The sequence below is a fragment of the Leptodactylus fuscus genome, chromosome 2 (assembly GCF_031893055.1).
Source record: "Leptodactylus fuscus isolate aLepFus1 chromosome 2, aLepFus1.hap2, whole genome shotgun sequence".
Classification (NCBI taxonomy): domain Eukaryota; kingdom Metazoa; phylum Chordata; class Amphibia; order Anura; family Leptodactylidae; genus Leptodactylus; species Leptodactylus fuscus.
This window is the reverse complement of record NC_134266.1, coordinates 207,820,632-207,835,434: the sequence shown is the minus strand read 5'-3', so window position 1 is coordinate 207,835,434 and position 14,803 is coordinate 207,820,632. Positions and strand designations below refer to the sequence as shown.

The 14,803-nt window shown below is 39.2% G+C and overlaps 1 protein-coding gene across 5 annotated transcripts in view; it reads left to right on the top strand.

Annotated features, from left to right (window-relative positions):
- Window positions 1-230: 230 nt before the first annotated feature.
- The window catches only part of PCDH17 (protocadherin 17), a 157,757-nt gene continuing 143,184 nt past the window's right edge, over window positions 231-14,803 (top strand). For 3 of the 5 annotated variants that reach the window (XM_075265437.1, XM_075265439.1, XM_075265435.1), the window contains exon 1: window positions 8,590-13,201. In XM_075265437.1, the coding sequence (XP_075121538.1) occupies window positions 10,721-13,201 (2,481 nt within the window). In that variant the 5' untranslated portion in view covers window positions 8,590-10,720. Of the gene's footprint in view, window positions 629-1,792; window positions 4,332-8,589; window positions 13,202-14,803 lie in introns of those variants that run through there. The other 2 variants (XM_075265438.1, XM_075265436.1) reach the window with 1 other exon arrangement.

The following is a 14,803-nucleotide window of genomic DNA, read 5'->3' as shown; positions in this document are numbered from 1 at the left end:
GCGTGGAAATGCAATGCAGCGTCGTACAAGCCTGAGCCTTCTCACATTGTTACTGTCTCAGCCCTAACTGATCTAATCAATGACACAAAGCATTGCCTTCTATACCCGCCCATCACACCGGCCCTTCCCCTGCCATTGGCCGGCGGGCGGCATGGGCGGACTGAGGCGGCGAGCGCCTATTGGCTGGCAAGAGAACAGTGTCAATGTTTAAGCAGCAGCGTGAGGTGAATAGAGTCAGTCAGTAAAGAGGCATTTGGAGCTGAGCTTGGATGTGACACAGTGCAGGATATAAAGGATTAAAGCTACAACTGTTGAATTGTACAGACTGCAATGGATTTCTATGCATTGTGTTTCTATAGGACTGACTGGAGGAAGCATCTGTGCTCCCAGCTGCAATGAGCCAGCATAGAAAAAGCCAAAGGCTCCTCTCATCATCCCTACTGCTGCTGCTGAGCCCTGTGCTGCCTTCTGTAGTAACAGGAGACATGAGCTGCCCACTTTGGAAGTGACTTGGAGCTACCCATGGTGCTTGTATGTGTGTGGAGATCTATTGTATTTGGCTGCACAGGCTGTGTGTGGATAGAGGCAGCAGCAGTCTACAGCCCATGTCTAGCTGGGACTCTGGAAGGTAAGTGCCATGGATCAGTCTTACCTTCATCATAGAAGAGATCACTGGATGACACCCTGTGATGTGATCAATGCAGAATTGCAGCCTTTGTGGGGGGATTCTTCCCTCCTAATTATTAATTCTCTGCTTCTTCTTTTCTGGATGTGACTCATGCAGTTATTAAACATCTGCATTCTGCATGTGTCATTCATGTGGCAAGGGCCAGTATGTGTGCTTTATGTCATGTGTGCTTTACGTGTATACACCGCTTACAACTGACTTCCAAATTGATTTAAAGCACAAAAAGAGGGCGCCGGAGATGATAGAATCTCAATGCAGCCACCTATATAATTGCTGGGCATGTGTATTATGAGCATCTAATTTCCAGCCTTGGTCACGGATGGTTGCTTTGCATTTATTTTGGATAGAAATTCCCTCTGTCACTTTGTATTTAGTGGAGATTTTTTTTATCATCTCTCTGAATGCAGCAACTGCCTGTTCCTATAAAGTGTGTTTTTCCCGTTTTCCATTTGTGCATCCAGCCATGCTTTGCCTGTTGATTTGATCTACTGTAGGGAATGAGAACTGAAAATTAACTGAATACTACTGCTTGTAAGCCAATGCAGTGACATGATTTCTTAGAAATAAATCCTCCACTGTGATGAGAAGGAGCTGAATAGGTGATTGTAATATACGGAGCCGAGATGCCATTCTAGTGGCTTTCTTTATTATAGATATACTAATTGCTCGACGCCGGATAGATGCATTGTGTTCCAGATTGAATGTGCTGATGTCTGTGCACACCACAGAGTTTAATTTCAGGATCCAGTTTTGCAATGTTAGTCTAGGACTAGGATACAATTTCCAACAAATCATGTTTATTGCAAGCAAGATGTGCATTATTGCATCTTTAATAGAGATTTGAAATGGGTTGTAATGATAACTGCGTGATAATGTTAAGAAGATAGGCATATATTACTAGGATGTTGTTCTTTATTGGGCTGCGGGGATATGATATTTAAATTGTCCTTTCCAATTAATATTTTAAAAGAGACAAATGGCTTAGACGGGATTGTGAAGAATTGTCTTTCCAGCACAAAAACAATCAGCGATTTAACCCCGCCAGCCTCCTCTGCCATGGTCCATTTGCTGCTTATCTAACTGCAGGTGTTTTTAAATCAACAGGTTCAAGGAACTGAGAAGAGGCGAGTGAAACAGAGAAGACCCTTCACATACACATTTGGGGATGTACCTTTCAGTTTTATTGTTATTCTTTTTGTGGGCTCCTGCCCTGACTTTAAAAAACTTAAATTTTTCTGTACCGGAGGAGGCAATTGCAGGAACCATTGTGGGCAACCTAAGCAATGATGTAAAGCTGGGCATTTCAGAGAGGGGCAAGAAATCAAACTTCAGAGTACTGGAGAATTCTGCGCCAAACTTGATAGATGTAGAACAGGACAGTGGGCTGGTGTTCACCAAAGAACGGATTGATCGGGAGACCTTGTGCCGAAGAAGTTTAAAATGTCAAGTGTCCTTGGAGGTCTTTGCAAACGACAAAGAAATATACATGATAAAAGTGGATATCACAGACATTAATGATAATTCACCTTTTTTTCCATCTGAGCAGATTGATATTGATATTTCAGAAAATGCCTTCCCTGGAACAAGATTTCCTCTCACCAGTGCCCATGATCCAGATTCTGGAGACTATGGCTTAAAGACATATGTCATCAACCATAATGGATTGTTTTCCTTAGATGTCAAATCTAGAGGCGATGGAACAAAGTTCCCTGAGCTGGTTATAGACAAACCACTGGACAGAGAAGAACAAAGCCATCATAACTTAATTTTGACTGCTTTGGATGGTGGCAACCCCCCAAGATCTGCCACCGTGCAAATAAATGTCAAAGTGATAGATTCCAATGACAACAGTCCAGTTTTTCAGGCGCCTTCATATATGGTGGAAATTCCAGAAAACTCACCACTGGGAAGAGTGGTCATTGATCTCAATGCTACAGATGCAGATGAAGGCTCCAATGGAGATGTTGTATACTCCTTCAGTGGCTATGCACCAGACAGAGTTCGGGAACTTTTTTCCATTGATCCCAATACAGGTGTTATCCAAGTAAAGGGTAACCTTGACTATGAGGAGAATAATATCATTGAAATTGATGTGCAAGCACGTGATCAAGGCCCAAATCCAATCCCTGCCCATTGTAAAGTTACAGTGAAAGTGATTGATAAGAATGACAATGCCCCATCTATTGGCTTTGTATCAGTTCGCCAGGGAGCTATCAGTGAAGCAGCGCCCCCTGGCACTGTTATCGCTTTAGTGAGGGTGACCGATAAGGACTCTGGCAAAAATGGACAGTTGCAGTGTCGGGTTCTGGGCAATGTGCCTTTTAAATTGGAAGAAAATTATGACAATTTCTACACTGTTGTCACAGACAGACCACTTGACCGTGAAACACAGGATGAATATAATGTCACAATAATTGCCAGAGACAATGGGAACCCTCCCTTAAACTCAACAAAGTCTTTTACTGTTAAAATCTTAGATGAAAATGACAATGCTCCCACTTTTAACAAAGGGTTGCATGTGTTACAGGTCTCTGAGAACAATATTCCTGGGGAATATTTAGGTTCTGTAGTAGCACATGACCCAGATCTTGGACATAATGGCACAGTGTCTTATTCCATACTGCCGTCTTATGTTGGAGATGTATCCATTTATACCTTTGTGTCAGTTAACCCCACTAATGGGGCCGTTTACGCCCTTCGATCTTTCAATTATGAGCAAACAAAATACTTTGAATTTAAGCTTCTTGCAAAAGATTCTGGCTCCCCCCATCTAGAGAGCAATGTTACTGTGAGAGTGACTGTACTGGATGTCAATGACAACGCACCAGTTATCTCCCTTCCAATTTTACAAAATGACACTGCAGAAATTCATGTTCCCAGAAATGTAGGTGTGGGGTATGTAGTGAGCACAGTCCGAGCCATGGACAATGATTTTGGAGAAAGTGGCCGACTGACGTATGAGATTGCATATGGCAATGAAGAACACCTTTTTGAAATTGATCCAGTCACTGGAGAGATTAAAACCCTGAATCCATATTGGGAAGAAGTGTCACCTGTTGTAGAGCTTGTCATCAAGGTGACTGACAATGGAAAACCAGCACTTTCAGCTGTAGCAAAACTCATCATTAAATCTTCTTCTGGATCTCTACCAGAGGGGGAACCTAGGGTCAATGGAAAACAACACCAGTGGGATATGTCTTTGCCTCTTATTGTTACCTTAAGCACAATTTCTATTATACTGTTGGCTGCCATGATCACAATTGCAGTCAAGTGTAAAAGAGAAAATAAGGAAATCCGGACTTACAATTGCAGGATTGCAGAGTACAGCCATCCCCAGCTGGGGAAAAGTAAAAAGAAAAAGATCAACAAGAATGACATTATGCTAGTGCAGAGTGAAGTAGAGGAAAGAAATGCAATGAATGTCATGAACGTTGTAAGCAGCCCCTCACTTGCCACATCACCAATGTATTTTGACTACCAGACCAGGCTCCCTTTAAGTTCTCCTCGTTCAGAAGTGATGTACCTCAAGCCTACATCTAATAATCTGACTGTTCCTCAAGGCCATGTTGGCTGCCACAACAGTTTTACTGGACCAGTGAGCAACACAACTGAGACAACATCTAATCGGATGTCCATAATTCAGGTATGGCCACCACCCTTGTATACCAGCAAATGGCACTCAGATTTTATTTCATGCTTTTTGCATTGCTGCTGTTTGGAAGTGTTTACAATATACTTGTCTAGTAGCAAAGTATATGCATTTATATTAGCTCTTACTTGATATTTGCTGATAATTCATGAATAAATAGAAGTACAAACATAAGATCTGGTTAAAGTCAACATTAAGCTGGAAGACTGCATTCTAACTACAAGTAAATCTATAGTTTATGGGCTGGTTTTCATGTATAGTTTGTGATGTATAGGAATACTGTACTGCTGTATAGAAAAAAATCCCAATAGCTGAAGTATATGTGTGTTGGTCTGCATAGGAATAATGGAAATGGATGCCACCTGTATTGCAGGCATAAACAGGCTTTAGCTGAGCACAGCCTTGCAGGCTCCCTGATCACTGACACATTCTCTTCTACTCTCTGCATGACAGTCCAAAGTGCTATATTACACATCCATCTCCTTATATAATAATATGCTTTGATTCTCTATATATACCTTCAAGATCGGTAACCTTTTGGACAGGTTTAAAAGAGAACAGATTGCAAGGGAAACTGCTTGGTTATGTCTACCATGGAAACATTGCTATTTGTATTCATAGTTTATATCTGGACTGCAGTTGGTAGGTGAATACAGAGCATGCACAGCCACAGCTGGCCAACGCACCAGTCCTCAGATATACCCACATACTGGAAACTATAAAGTGTTGTTTACATTGCAGTATTCTCATGATTAGTCATCATTGCCATGAGTCCAGTATACACTGTATATGTAGCAGTCACGTATATGGCTTGGTTTGGTGATAATACTGCAGTCATGCACTTAGAATTGCACAAACATGTTGCATTTGGAATGGAAACTGATGTAACAGGTGGATTTTTAACATCTAGGAACCCAACTTTATCTATCTATCTATCTATCTATCTATCTATCTATCTATCTATCTATCTATCTATCTATCTATCTCTCTATCTCTCTATCTCTCTATCTATCTATCTATCTATCTATCTATCTATCTATCTATCTATCTATCTATCTATCTATTCATCTATTAGATTATCTATCTTATCTATCTATTTATGTATCTATCTGCACATATATTAGCACACACTTCATAGTAGAACAGAGTCTTCTTAAAGTGCAGATACCATAGTAATAATATACACATCTGTTCCCTTAGGTCTCTAGGCAGCACAACAGTCCCTTTGCATGGTTCTAGGAGAAATGACTAATACCATATGATGTACCTGACTGTGTAAAGGATGTTTAAAAGGCTCTTAGTCCAATAAACTGCACCAGTCTGTGTTGCTGATGGGGAAGGCATTGGTTATACATGAGGCTGCTACTCTGTTATTAATTTAATCCATGATATTGGACTTGTGACTTATTGGTGGTATTGATCCTAATGTGAAGAGCTAGGACTGTAATGGTGATTCATTACTTTGATGACGTGCTTCCTCATACTGTATGTGTAAACATTGTAGTTGAGGGGATTCATCTATTGTGCAGGAATAGACACATTGGGAGTTGCTAGTGAATGCATGTAGCTGTTACTCCCTAACCCAGTGCTAATACTAAAGCCCTGCAACATCCTTTCCCTACAGCTCTGTTAAGGAGTAAACCGATGTGGTGATAGGTGTTTGTTATAGTGAATATTAATATTTGCAGAATCAGATTTGCTCGATCACCATGCAGATATACACTGCCGAAACATGAATGACATATTGTATATACATGTCGTTATAGGGATGTGTTTAGAGTGTATGTCTTAAAAGCAAGAGAGTTCAACAGTAAAACATCCATTTAATCTGAGTCTATTCTGTAGTTTACAGAAGCAGTTTGGGAGCAAAGTTTCCCCTGATAAAGTGTATCTGATAGATGATGGCATAGGGACTGTCAATGTAGTTCTAGGCTCTTTTTCCTTGCAGATTACTAGTATTTTAGAAGTCAATTATATGCTATCAGATAATATTGTCATCAATAATTTCTCATTTTGGAACAGAAATCATTAAGGATGACAGATTAGCTAACATGGTCGATGTCCAGGATTAGGATAACTCGCAGGATTATCCTTCATGTGCTGTCTTTGGTATGCAGTGAGGACACTAGGCAGGTACAGGTTGTGTCTCTGTTAAGCTTTATCTGGTATTTGCTTTCTGCAACACTGTATACTATTATATACTGTTATACAGTGTGCAAGAAGGGTCTAAGGTCCACTCAGAAATACAAAGTATTGTGGCCTCTACTTGGTCTGTATAATGTAATTAAACAATGATTTTTTTAGGGGTTTTCTAAATGCAATATATAGATTAATACTTGTATGTATATAGATGACATGGGGTATTTCTGAGCACGTGGATTGTCATATACTCCAGGATATATGTATCCAATACTTTAGAAAGTGTACAGTACAAAAGTGGATGAGATAACACAATATCTGTATCAGAGCATAATACACACAAAGTAGAAGCAGCCACTGCAAATATCATAACTGGCAGTTTAATATTATACATAGTATACACAGTCTTAATTACCAAATGTTAACAAGTTTAGTGAATAAGAAAAAAGTAGTTTGGCACCATGTGCCTATACAGCCAGTCTATGTTTTGGGTTACACAATGCAGTTGTGTATGTGCGGTTACATTTGCATTTATGAGGCGGTTATACATTTTAAAGAGAATCATGTATGGGGAATCCACAATAATCCAATGCATATGATTATTATTATTATTACTGTTATCACATTTGCTTGCTTGTACTGTGTGTGCCTGAGAGACGGTGTACTCATGTACACAGGGTGTAATACTTGTGATTGTTAATATCACTAAAAACACAGCAAATCCAGCAATATCATGTGTGCAGCCACTGTATAGCATTCTTGGCAGTGGTTCCCTTTTACTAATGATAGCCTTCAGTAGAAGGGCTGGTTCTTTACAACATAATGTACATTCATGCATTGACATTATTAGAACAGACGCTTGTCAAGGATGTAAAAAATATGAAGGAACATTTGTTTTCCTTGTACTTGTAGGCTGTAGATGTGCCAGCGCCAGGATAGGAATTAGCCCAGTCACAGCTGTAATTATATACAGAAATAGCACTGGGGGCTGCTATATACAATGCTGGGATTCCAGGGAGTTGCTAGGATTTCTCCCATCATTAGCAGTTGTGAATGTTAAATATGTAACATAGGTTATCATCAATTATCACATCTTCTGAATGTATGAGAGGGCTATGGTGTCTCTCGCTCTGGCTGGAATATGGGATGATGATCCTGAATATGATTATTGTCCTTAATGATGTGTATCTTTTTGTCTTTAATAAAAAATGACTATTAGTAAAGTAGCTCCTATTAAGAACCTTAGATATTAGGTGATCTAATTAGAATATCTTAGAATATCTCATATTAGTTCTCATTGGAGAATATTGGGTGTATTTAGGTTACTTAGGCTTTTAAGTAACCAGTTTGCAGGCTTTAGATAGCCCTCTATGACTCGCTACAAAGCTAATGGGATGTAGCCTGTGTTATTTGTTTTCTTCTCATGTTGAGCATTAGACTATACCTATGCATATACCCTTCAGCAGCCTATTATACCGGTGTTATAAAACAAGAGGAGTGCAGTCTAAAACAATGACTGCATCAATACTAGTGGTTAGAATGAGAGTCAGATTTGGTCATGGCACATTAAGCTTTAAGAGAGAAATTAATTGCTTGCTCCTATAACCCCTGAATCCTAAAGCTTCTAGCATCCGACAAGATTTTACTTCAAACCTATATGGGATTTACTGTCAGATGGGCCTTGTAGAGTGTAGATCTGCACTGCATCATAGCTCGCTTCAGCTCGCAAAAGGTTAAACAGTTAATGCACCTTGGAATTGAAATTGATCTAACCCTGCTAAGGGCACATATGCAATTGGTTTTCATGAAAGACGGATTTAAAAGCTAAACCAAAAGGGAGTTAGAAATGTAACACTTCTCAAAAATCTAAAAATACTCTTCCATAATTGAATAATGGTCTTGCTTAATTCAATATATCCTAATGATAAGAAGAAATAATTAGAGAATATGATGCAATCTGCTGATTCCCAGTATTACACCCTATCTATCTATCTATCTATCTATCTATCTATCTATCTATCTATCTATTGTTCTATATACATATGGATATACCTATTAAAATATTATCTGTGCTTTTTTACATTAACATCTATTTAGCTTCAATCTCATGACTTATGGGATACATTGGTCACTCATTACACTTCGCATATGCTTCTTCCAGTTTGTCACGTCTTGGTACAGAGTAATACGGTTCCCCAAATACTTTCCAGATACTAAATATAAGAACTCCTATGGGCTAGACACTATATACTTGTGAAAACCCAATACCTTATGGCAATATAAGCTCCACTACCAAGTATATCACCGAATGATGAAATATTAAGCAGTACAGTAAAAAGCCAGTAGGTGGCAGTAATAAGCTGATCTTTATTCTTAGCCTTTCTTTAAAAAAAAAAAAAAAAAAGAGAGAAAAAAAACCGAGAGGTAGAGAGAGAAGGAGAGAGACAAGAAATTAAGTCAGTCAAAGAGAAGAACTGAGAGTGAAGGTTGGCGTATGGCAAATGGAGGATCACAGGATTTAAGTCACCCCTAAAACTGTTGAATTTTACCAACTTCCAATATGTTGCGTGCCTTTTGGTGTATTCCGTTCCAACATTTGTAATGTATGGTAGTGCAGAGTCTTCCGAACGCTGTGAATGAGCGATTGAAGTACCAGCACGAGCTGCTGCAGATTGCAGAAATAGCAGCGTTTGGTCTAGGACTTAGGAAAAAAATAGCAGATGGGGAAACAAATCAACACATATCTCTGCCTTTGGAATGAATTCTCTGTGCTTTTCCTGCTCAGAATCTGATCTGTTATTTCACTCACAAGATCAGTGGCATTTACATGCATAGCAGCTGAAGAGAATAATTAATACTCGGGACTGGTTGGATAACTGGCTTCTCTATATTCCCTGCATCTCTCCTGCAAGGACGCTGGAGTAAGTAGAACCATTTCATCATCAAACCTATGCTATAGATATACATATATACATGTAAACCGTTTCCGAGATGCTTTGTTGAGCAAGACGCTGAAAAGCCTGACTCACAGCTGAGCTGTTTACAACTCCGAGCTCGTTCTAATGAAGGAAAATCCACAATATTTCATACAATTCAGTATGTTTTTTTGTGAATGGTGACTCCTCATTCGAACTCATGTCTATAGCGTCTATTGTTTTTTTTTGCTTGCCAGTGAAATGTTATTCACAAGCTCTTTAATGCTCCACATCCAGAACAAGCAGTAGTCACTGCGGCTCTTGCTTTAATGTGGAGTCCATTGGGGATTTGCAGCTATTGATTGCTTATGCTCATCATTCACAATAATATTGCAGAAAATTCCCCCTTTTTTTGGCTCCGATAGTTTGCATGGGGATTTTAGCATAGTGCATTTGGTGTCGAAGACCTTGAAGAGAAAGTGATAAGATAGAAGACACAGAAAATCCAAATAGGGAGCATTAAAGGAACGCCAGCTATGAATGCTGTAACTGTTCTCCATACAACTGTGCGGTTTCTAATGTGAGCATCCAGCCATGTTTTGCCTGTTGATTTGTTCCAGCCTGCAGAATGAAAACTGGAATATAACTGAATACAATTGTCAGTTGTAAGCTGATGTGGCTACTGACCTTGCAGAACGGAAAAAAAAGCGAGTGTGAAATGACTGAATGCAAGCTGTGATTGTAATACTTTGCAATTGACGATCAACTTTGATGGGCCCCTGCATTTTGGATTTTTTCCAGATAGTCTGCAAATCCCAATGTTATTTAATATTCATGAATTTCTGCTTGCAAATAGAGATAATGTGAAGCAAAATACAAATTGACAGTTTTTAAAAAGGACATCTGGCAAGCAAGCGTCTTTACATTGAAAGCACAGAAGCTGTTTTGCAATATTGTTCCGTCTTCTCGCCATTTTTGGACACTTTGAAACTACTTTTAAATCCTCTCGCCTTCTGAATGCTGTTTGCAAGGTGTTTGTGTCCAACGCTTTTGCTATCAGAGGAACAATTTTTCTCACAGTGCATCAGAAATGAATGTGGAGATTGCAGTCTGTCTAATCTTCTTTAGTAGAGATAGTTATCATCTGCTCTAAACCTTCCAAGATAGGAAAACTTGATTTTCTTGGAAATTGAAATCAATCTCCTAATACTGTCATAACTGCCCTCATGTGTCAGCTTGCTGCGAGCTTATCTTCTGGATTAGTTTTTAATTCAACGGAGACTGTACTGACAAAACAATTAGTAAACTGCTAAACAGCCACTCATTGGGATGTACCGCTTTGTATTTTTTTATTTTTTCTATTGGGTTTCTGTTGAAGCTTTGAAAACCTTAAATTATTCAATCTCAGAAGAAGGGGGGTCGAGAAATGCCATTGGCAATATTAATGATGCACAACTGGAATTACCCGAAAGAGGTAAAAAACCAAACTTCAGAGTGTTGGAGAACTCCGCTCCGCACCTACTGGATGTTGATCCAAATAGTGGGCTGTTGTACACTAAGCAACGCATTGACCGAGAGACTCTGTGCAAAAACAGCCCTAGATGTGTTCTTTCTCTAGAGGTCTTTGCCAATGACAAAGAAATATGTATGATCAAAGTGGAGATCCTTGACATTAATGATAACTCGCCCAAGTTTGCATCGGACCAGATCGATATTGATATTTCAGAAAATGCATCCCCAGGCACTAGATTTCCATTGACAACTGCACAAGATCCTGATCTCGGCAATAATGGCTTGAAGACATATAAAATGAGAGGTGATAATGGTTTATTTTCTTTGGATATAAAATCCAGAGGTGACGGGACAAAAGTTCCAGAGTTAGTTATTCAGAGAGCACTGGACAGAGAAGAGCAGTCCCATCATACACTCATTCTAACTGCCTTTGACGGAGGAATCCCTCCAAGATCCGCAAACCTGCAAATTAACATTAAAGTTATTGATGCCAATGACAATAGCCCTGTCTTTGAAGCAAAATCTTACACTGTTGAAATAGCTGAAAACTCACCTATTGGCAAAATGATCATTGACCTTAATGCAACAGATGCAGATGAGGGCACCAATGCTGACGTGATGTATTCATTCAGTGGCTATGCTTCTGATCAAGTGTGGGAACTCTTTTCAATTGACTCTAAAACGGGTGTCATACAAGTCAAGGGTAACATAGATTATGAAGAAATTCAAATGCTGGAAATTGATGTTCAGGCAGAAGATGAAGGCCCTAACCCAATACCTGTGCATTGCAAAGTGACTGTCCTTGTTACTGATGTCAATGACAATTTCCCATCAATTAGCTTTGTGTCAGTCAGACAGGGAGCGATCAGCGAGGCCTCACCCCCTGGTACCGTCATTGCATTGGTTCGGGTCACAGATAAAGACTCAGGAAAAAATGGACAATTCCAGTGTTGGGTCTTGGGCAATGTGCCATTCAAGCTAGAAGATAATTATGATAATTTTTTCACAGTGGTAACAAGCAGACCTCTAGATCGTGAAATACAAGATGAATACAACATAACTATCATTGCTAGAGATAATGGCAACCCTTCTCTTGATTCTACCAACTCTTTTTCTGTCAAAATTTTGGATGAAAACGACAATCCTCCATCTTTTTCTAAGAGTATGTACGCACTACAAGTATCTGCCAACAATATCCCAGGAGAATACCTTGGTTCAGTTCTAGCACAAGATCCAGACTTAGGACAAAATGGCACTGTATCCTATTCCATCTTCCCGTCCTACATCGACGGTGTCTCCATCTATACTTATGTCTCCATAAACCCTCGCAATGGTGCCATTTATGCCTTGAGAACTTTCTATTATGAGTTGACCAAATATTTTGAGTTTAAAGTCATTGCAAAAGATTTAGGATCTCCGCATTTAGAAAGCAACGCCACCGTGAGAGTATCCGTACTAGATGTTAATAACAATGCGCCCGTCATTGTATTGCCAAGCTTACAGAACGATACCGCAGAGATCTATGTGCCCAGGAATGTGGGAATGGGATACATCATCAGCACTGTAAGAGCTATGGACATTGACTTTGGGGAAAGTGGAAGAGTAACTTACGAAATCATTCAAGAAAGTAAAGAACACCTCTTCGAGATAGACTCGGTCACTGGGGAGATCAGACTGCTCAATCCCCATTGGGAAAATATTGCACCCGTTGTAGAACTGATAATAAAGGTGACGGATAATGGAAAACCTTCCCTTTCAACTGTAGCCAAACTCATCATTAAGGCAAATTCTGACTGTTTAGGGTGCTATGAGGAGGAGGGCAATGTCGTAGGAGAACAACGCGACTGGGACATCTATCTACCCGTGTTGGTTGCTCTGAGCGCGATCTCCATAATTCTTTTTGCGGCAATGGTCACAATAGTTGTTAAGTGTAAAAAGGAGAATAAAGAAGTTGGCCCATACAATGGCAGAACAGCCTATACCTCTCAACCAAAGCTAGGAAAGATGAAAAAGAAGAAAATCAATAAAAACGATATAATGTTAGTGCAGAGCGAAGTAGAAGAGAAGAATGCAATGAATGTTGTCAGCTGTCCATTACTAGTTACATCGCCAATGTACTTTGATAGTCAATCCAGACTTCCTCTCAGTTCTTCTCATTCAGGAGTCATGTACCTTACTCCGACTTCCAATACTCAGACTGAGTCTGAAGGAAATGTCGAGTGTCACAGTCACAACAATGATACTGGACAAGCCAGGTCATCGGCCGAAAATACAGCTACCTGGATACCATTAACAAAGGTAGGAGCAATGTCATTTCGATTAATATTCATTGCAATGTACGTGTCATAATCATTAGACGATAGATAGATAGATAGATAGATAGATAGATAGATAGATAGACAGATATTGTAGACCTCAGATAGGATTTGCAGATCTTTTCAGTATATTAGTCCTATTCCTTATATCTCCAGCAGGTTTGCAGACTAGTCTCCTCTATGTCATGTTGTTGCTTGTTTCACGTAATGTCATTGGCTCGCTCATTTCCATGCTAATAGCATTTCTCTGTTGGTCTTTTTATCTACCGTTGTATAAAATCATGACATCCAGTATCTTTAACTATGGTTTCGAAAGGTTTGAGATCTCTCAACAAGGCTTTTCCCTGTACAGTATGTTAATGACATCCTCATTATATACAATACATTAAAGGCCTCTATTGTGCATTTGATTTACAGTAGTTAAAAGCAATTGAATGCTGTAGATGTTGTTTTTTTTGGGGTATGACCTGAAGCTGATGTGTGGAAATGTGGCTGGTCAATAAAAATAAAACAGCTCCTCTGTTACAGCACTTGTTGAATAATATTGTTGCTGGTGCCAGTTTCACACACAGCATTTTACATAATTTTTTTCATATCTGCTTTGTATCCAGATGTTATTTGAAATTCTATAGTAAAATATAAAATACACAACATAAAGTTTTTTTGTTTTTTTTGGCATTTGCAGTGTTATTTTTTCTAAGATATGGTATCTATAACTATAGCAATTGTTTGTAATTTTACTTATAGGTCACTCTATGACTCTAGGTCCAGAAAAAAACTAATGTTACATAGTAGATGAGGAGGATGAAGGCATCAGTCCATCAAGTCCAACCTATAACCCTACAATCCCCTACAGTGTTGAACCAGGGGAGGCCCAAAAAAACCTGAGGCTTATGCCAATTGCCCCATTTCAGGGGAAAAAAAATTCCTTCCCAACTCCAATGTGGCAGTCAGTATAAAAACCCTGGATCAACGTGTCCTTAATGTTACAGAATAAAAAAATATAATTAAAAACATGTTAAAAAAAAAAACTCATTACAGGTATTCGAGATTAATAAAATGTGTGTTAAAACAATCCAAAAGCCGGTAGACAGAAGGGTGAAGCAGTACACTTGAAGTAAGTTGCTGGAAGGCATTCATAAACTAATACATCAAAATTATTTGTAATAGTGCAATGAAAAATATAAATGCATTTCATTCTTCAGCATTACATTAGCATAGCAGTATCTGTCTTGTCTGTCAACTCAACCGTTATGCATTGGCTACTGAAGTAATTCATCTTACACATTTTACAACTTTTTGGTCCAAGAAATAGGGCCATTTAAGTGCTACACATAGATCAGCTCCACTTTGGCTCCTAATCAGGGTGGCATGCTTGTTTCAGGCTGGGACCCCATGTGGCAAGAAACGCAATAGTCCCTGGAAATACACATTGCTGAAAAATACCCACAGCGGAAATGCTACGATTTTAAAAAACATTGCATTTTTGGAAATCGCAGTATGTCAATTATACCTATGGGAATGCTGTCAGTTTCTGTGTGGGTATAATTGAAGCAGAAAGCAAAATCCTCTGCAGATTGTCAGT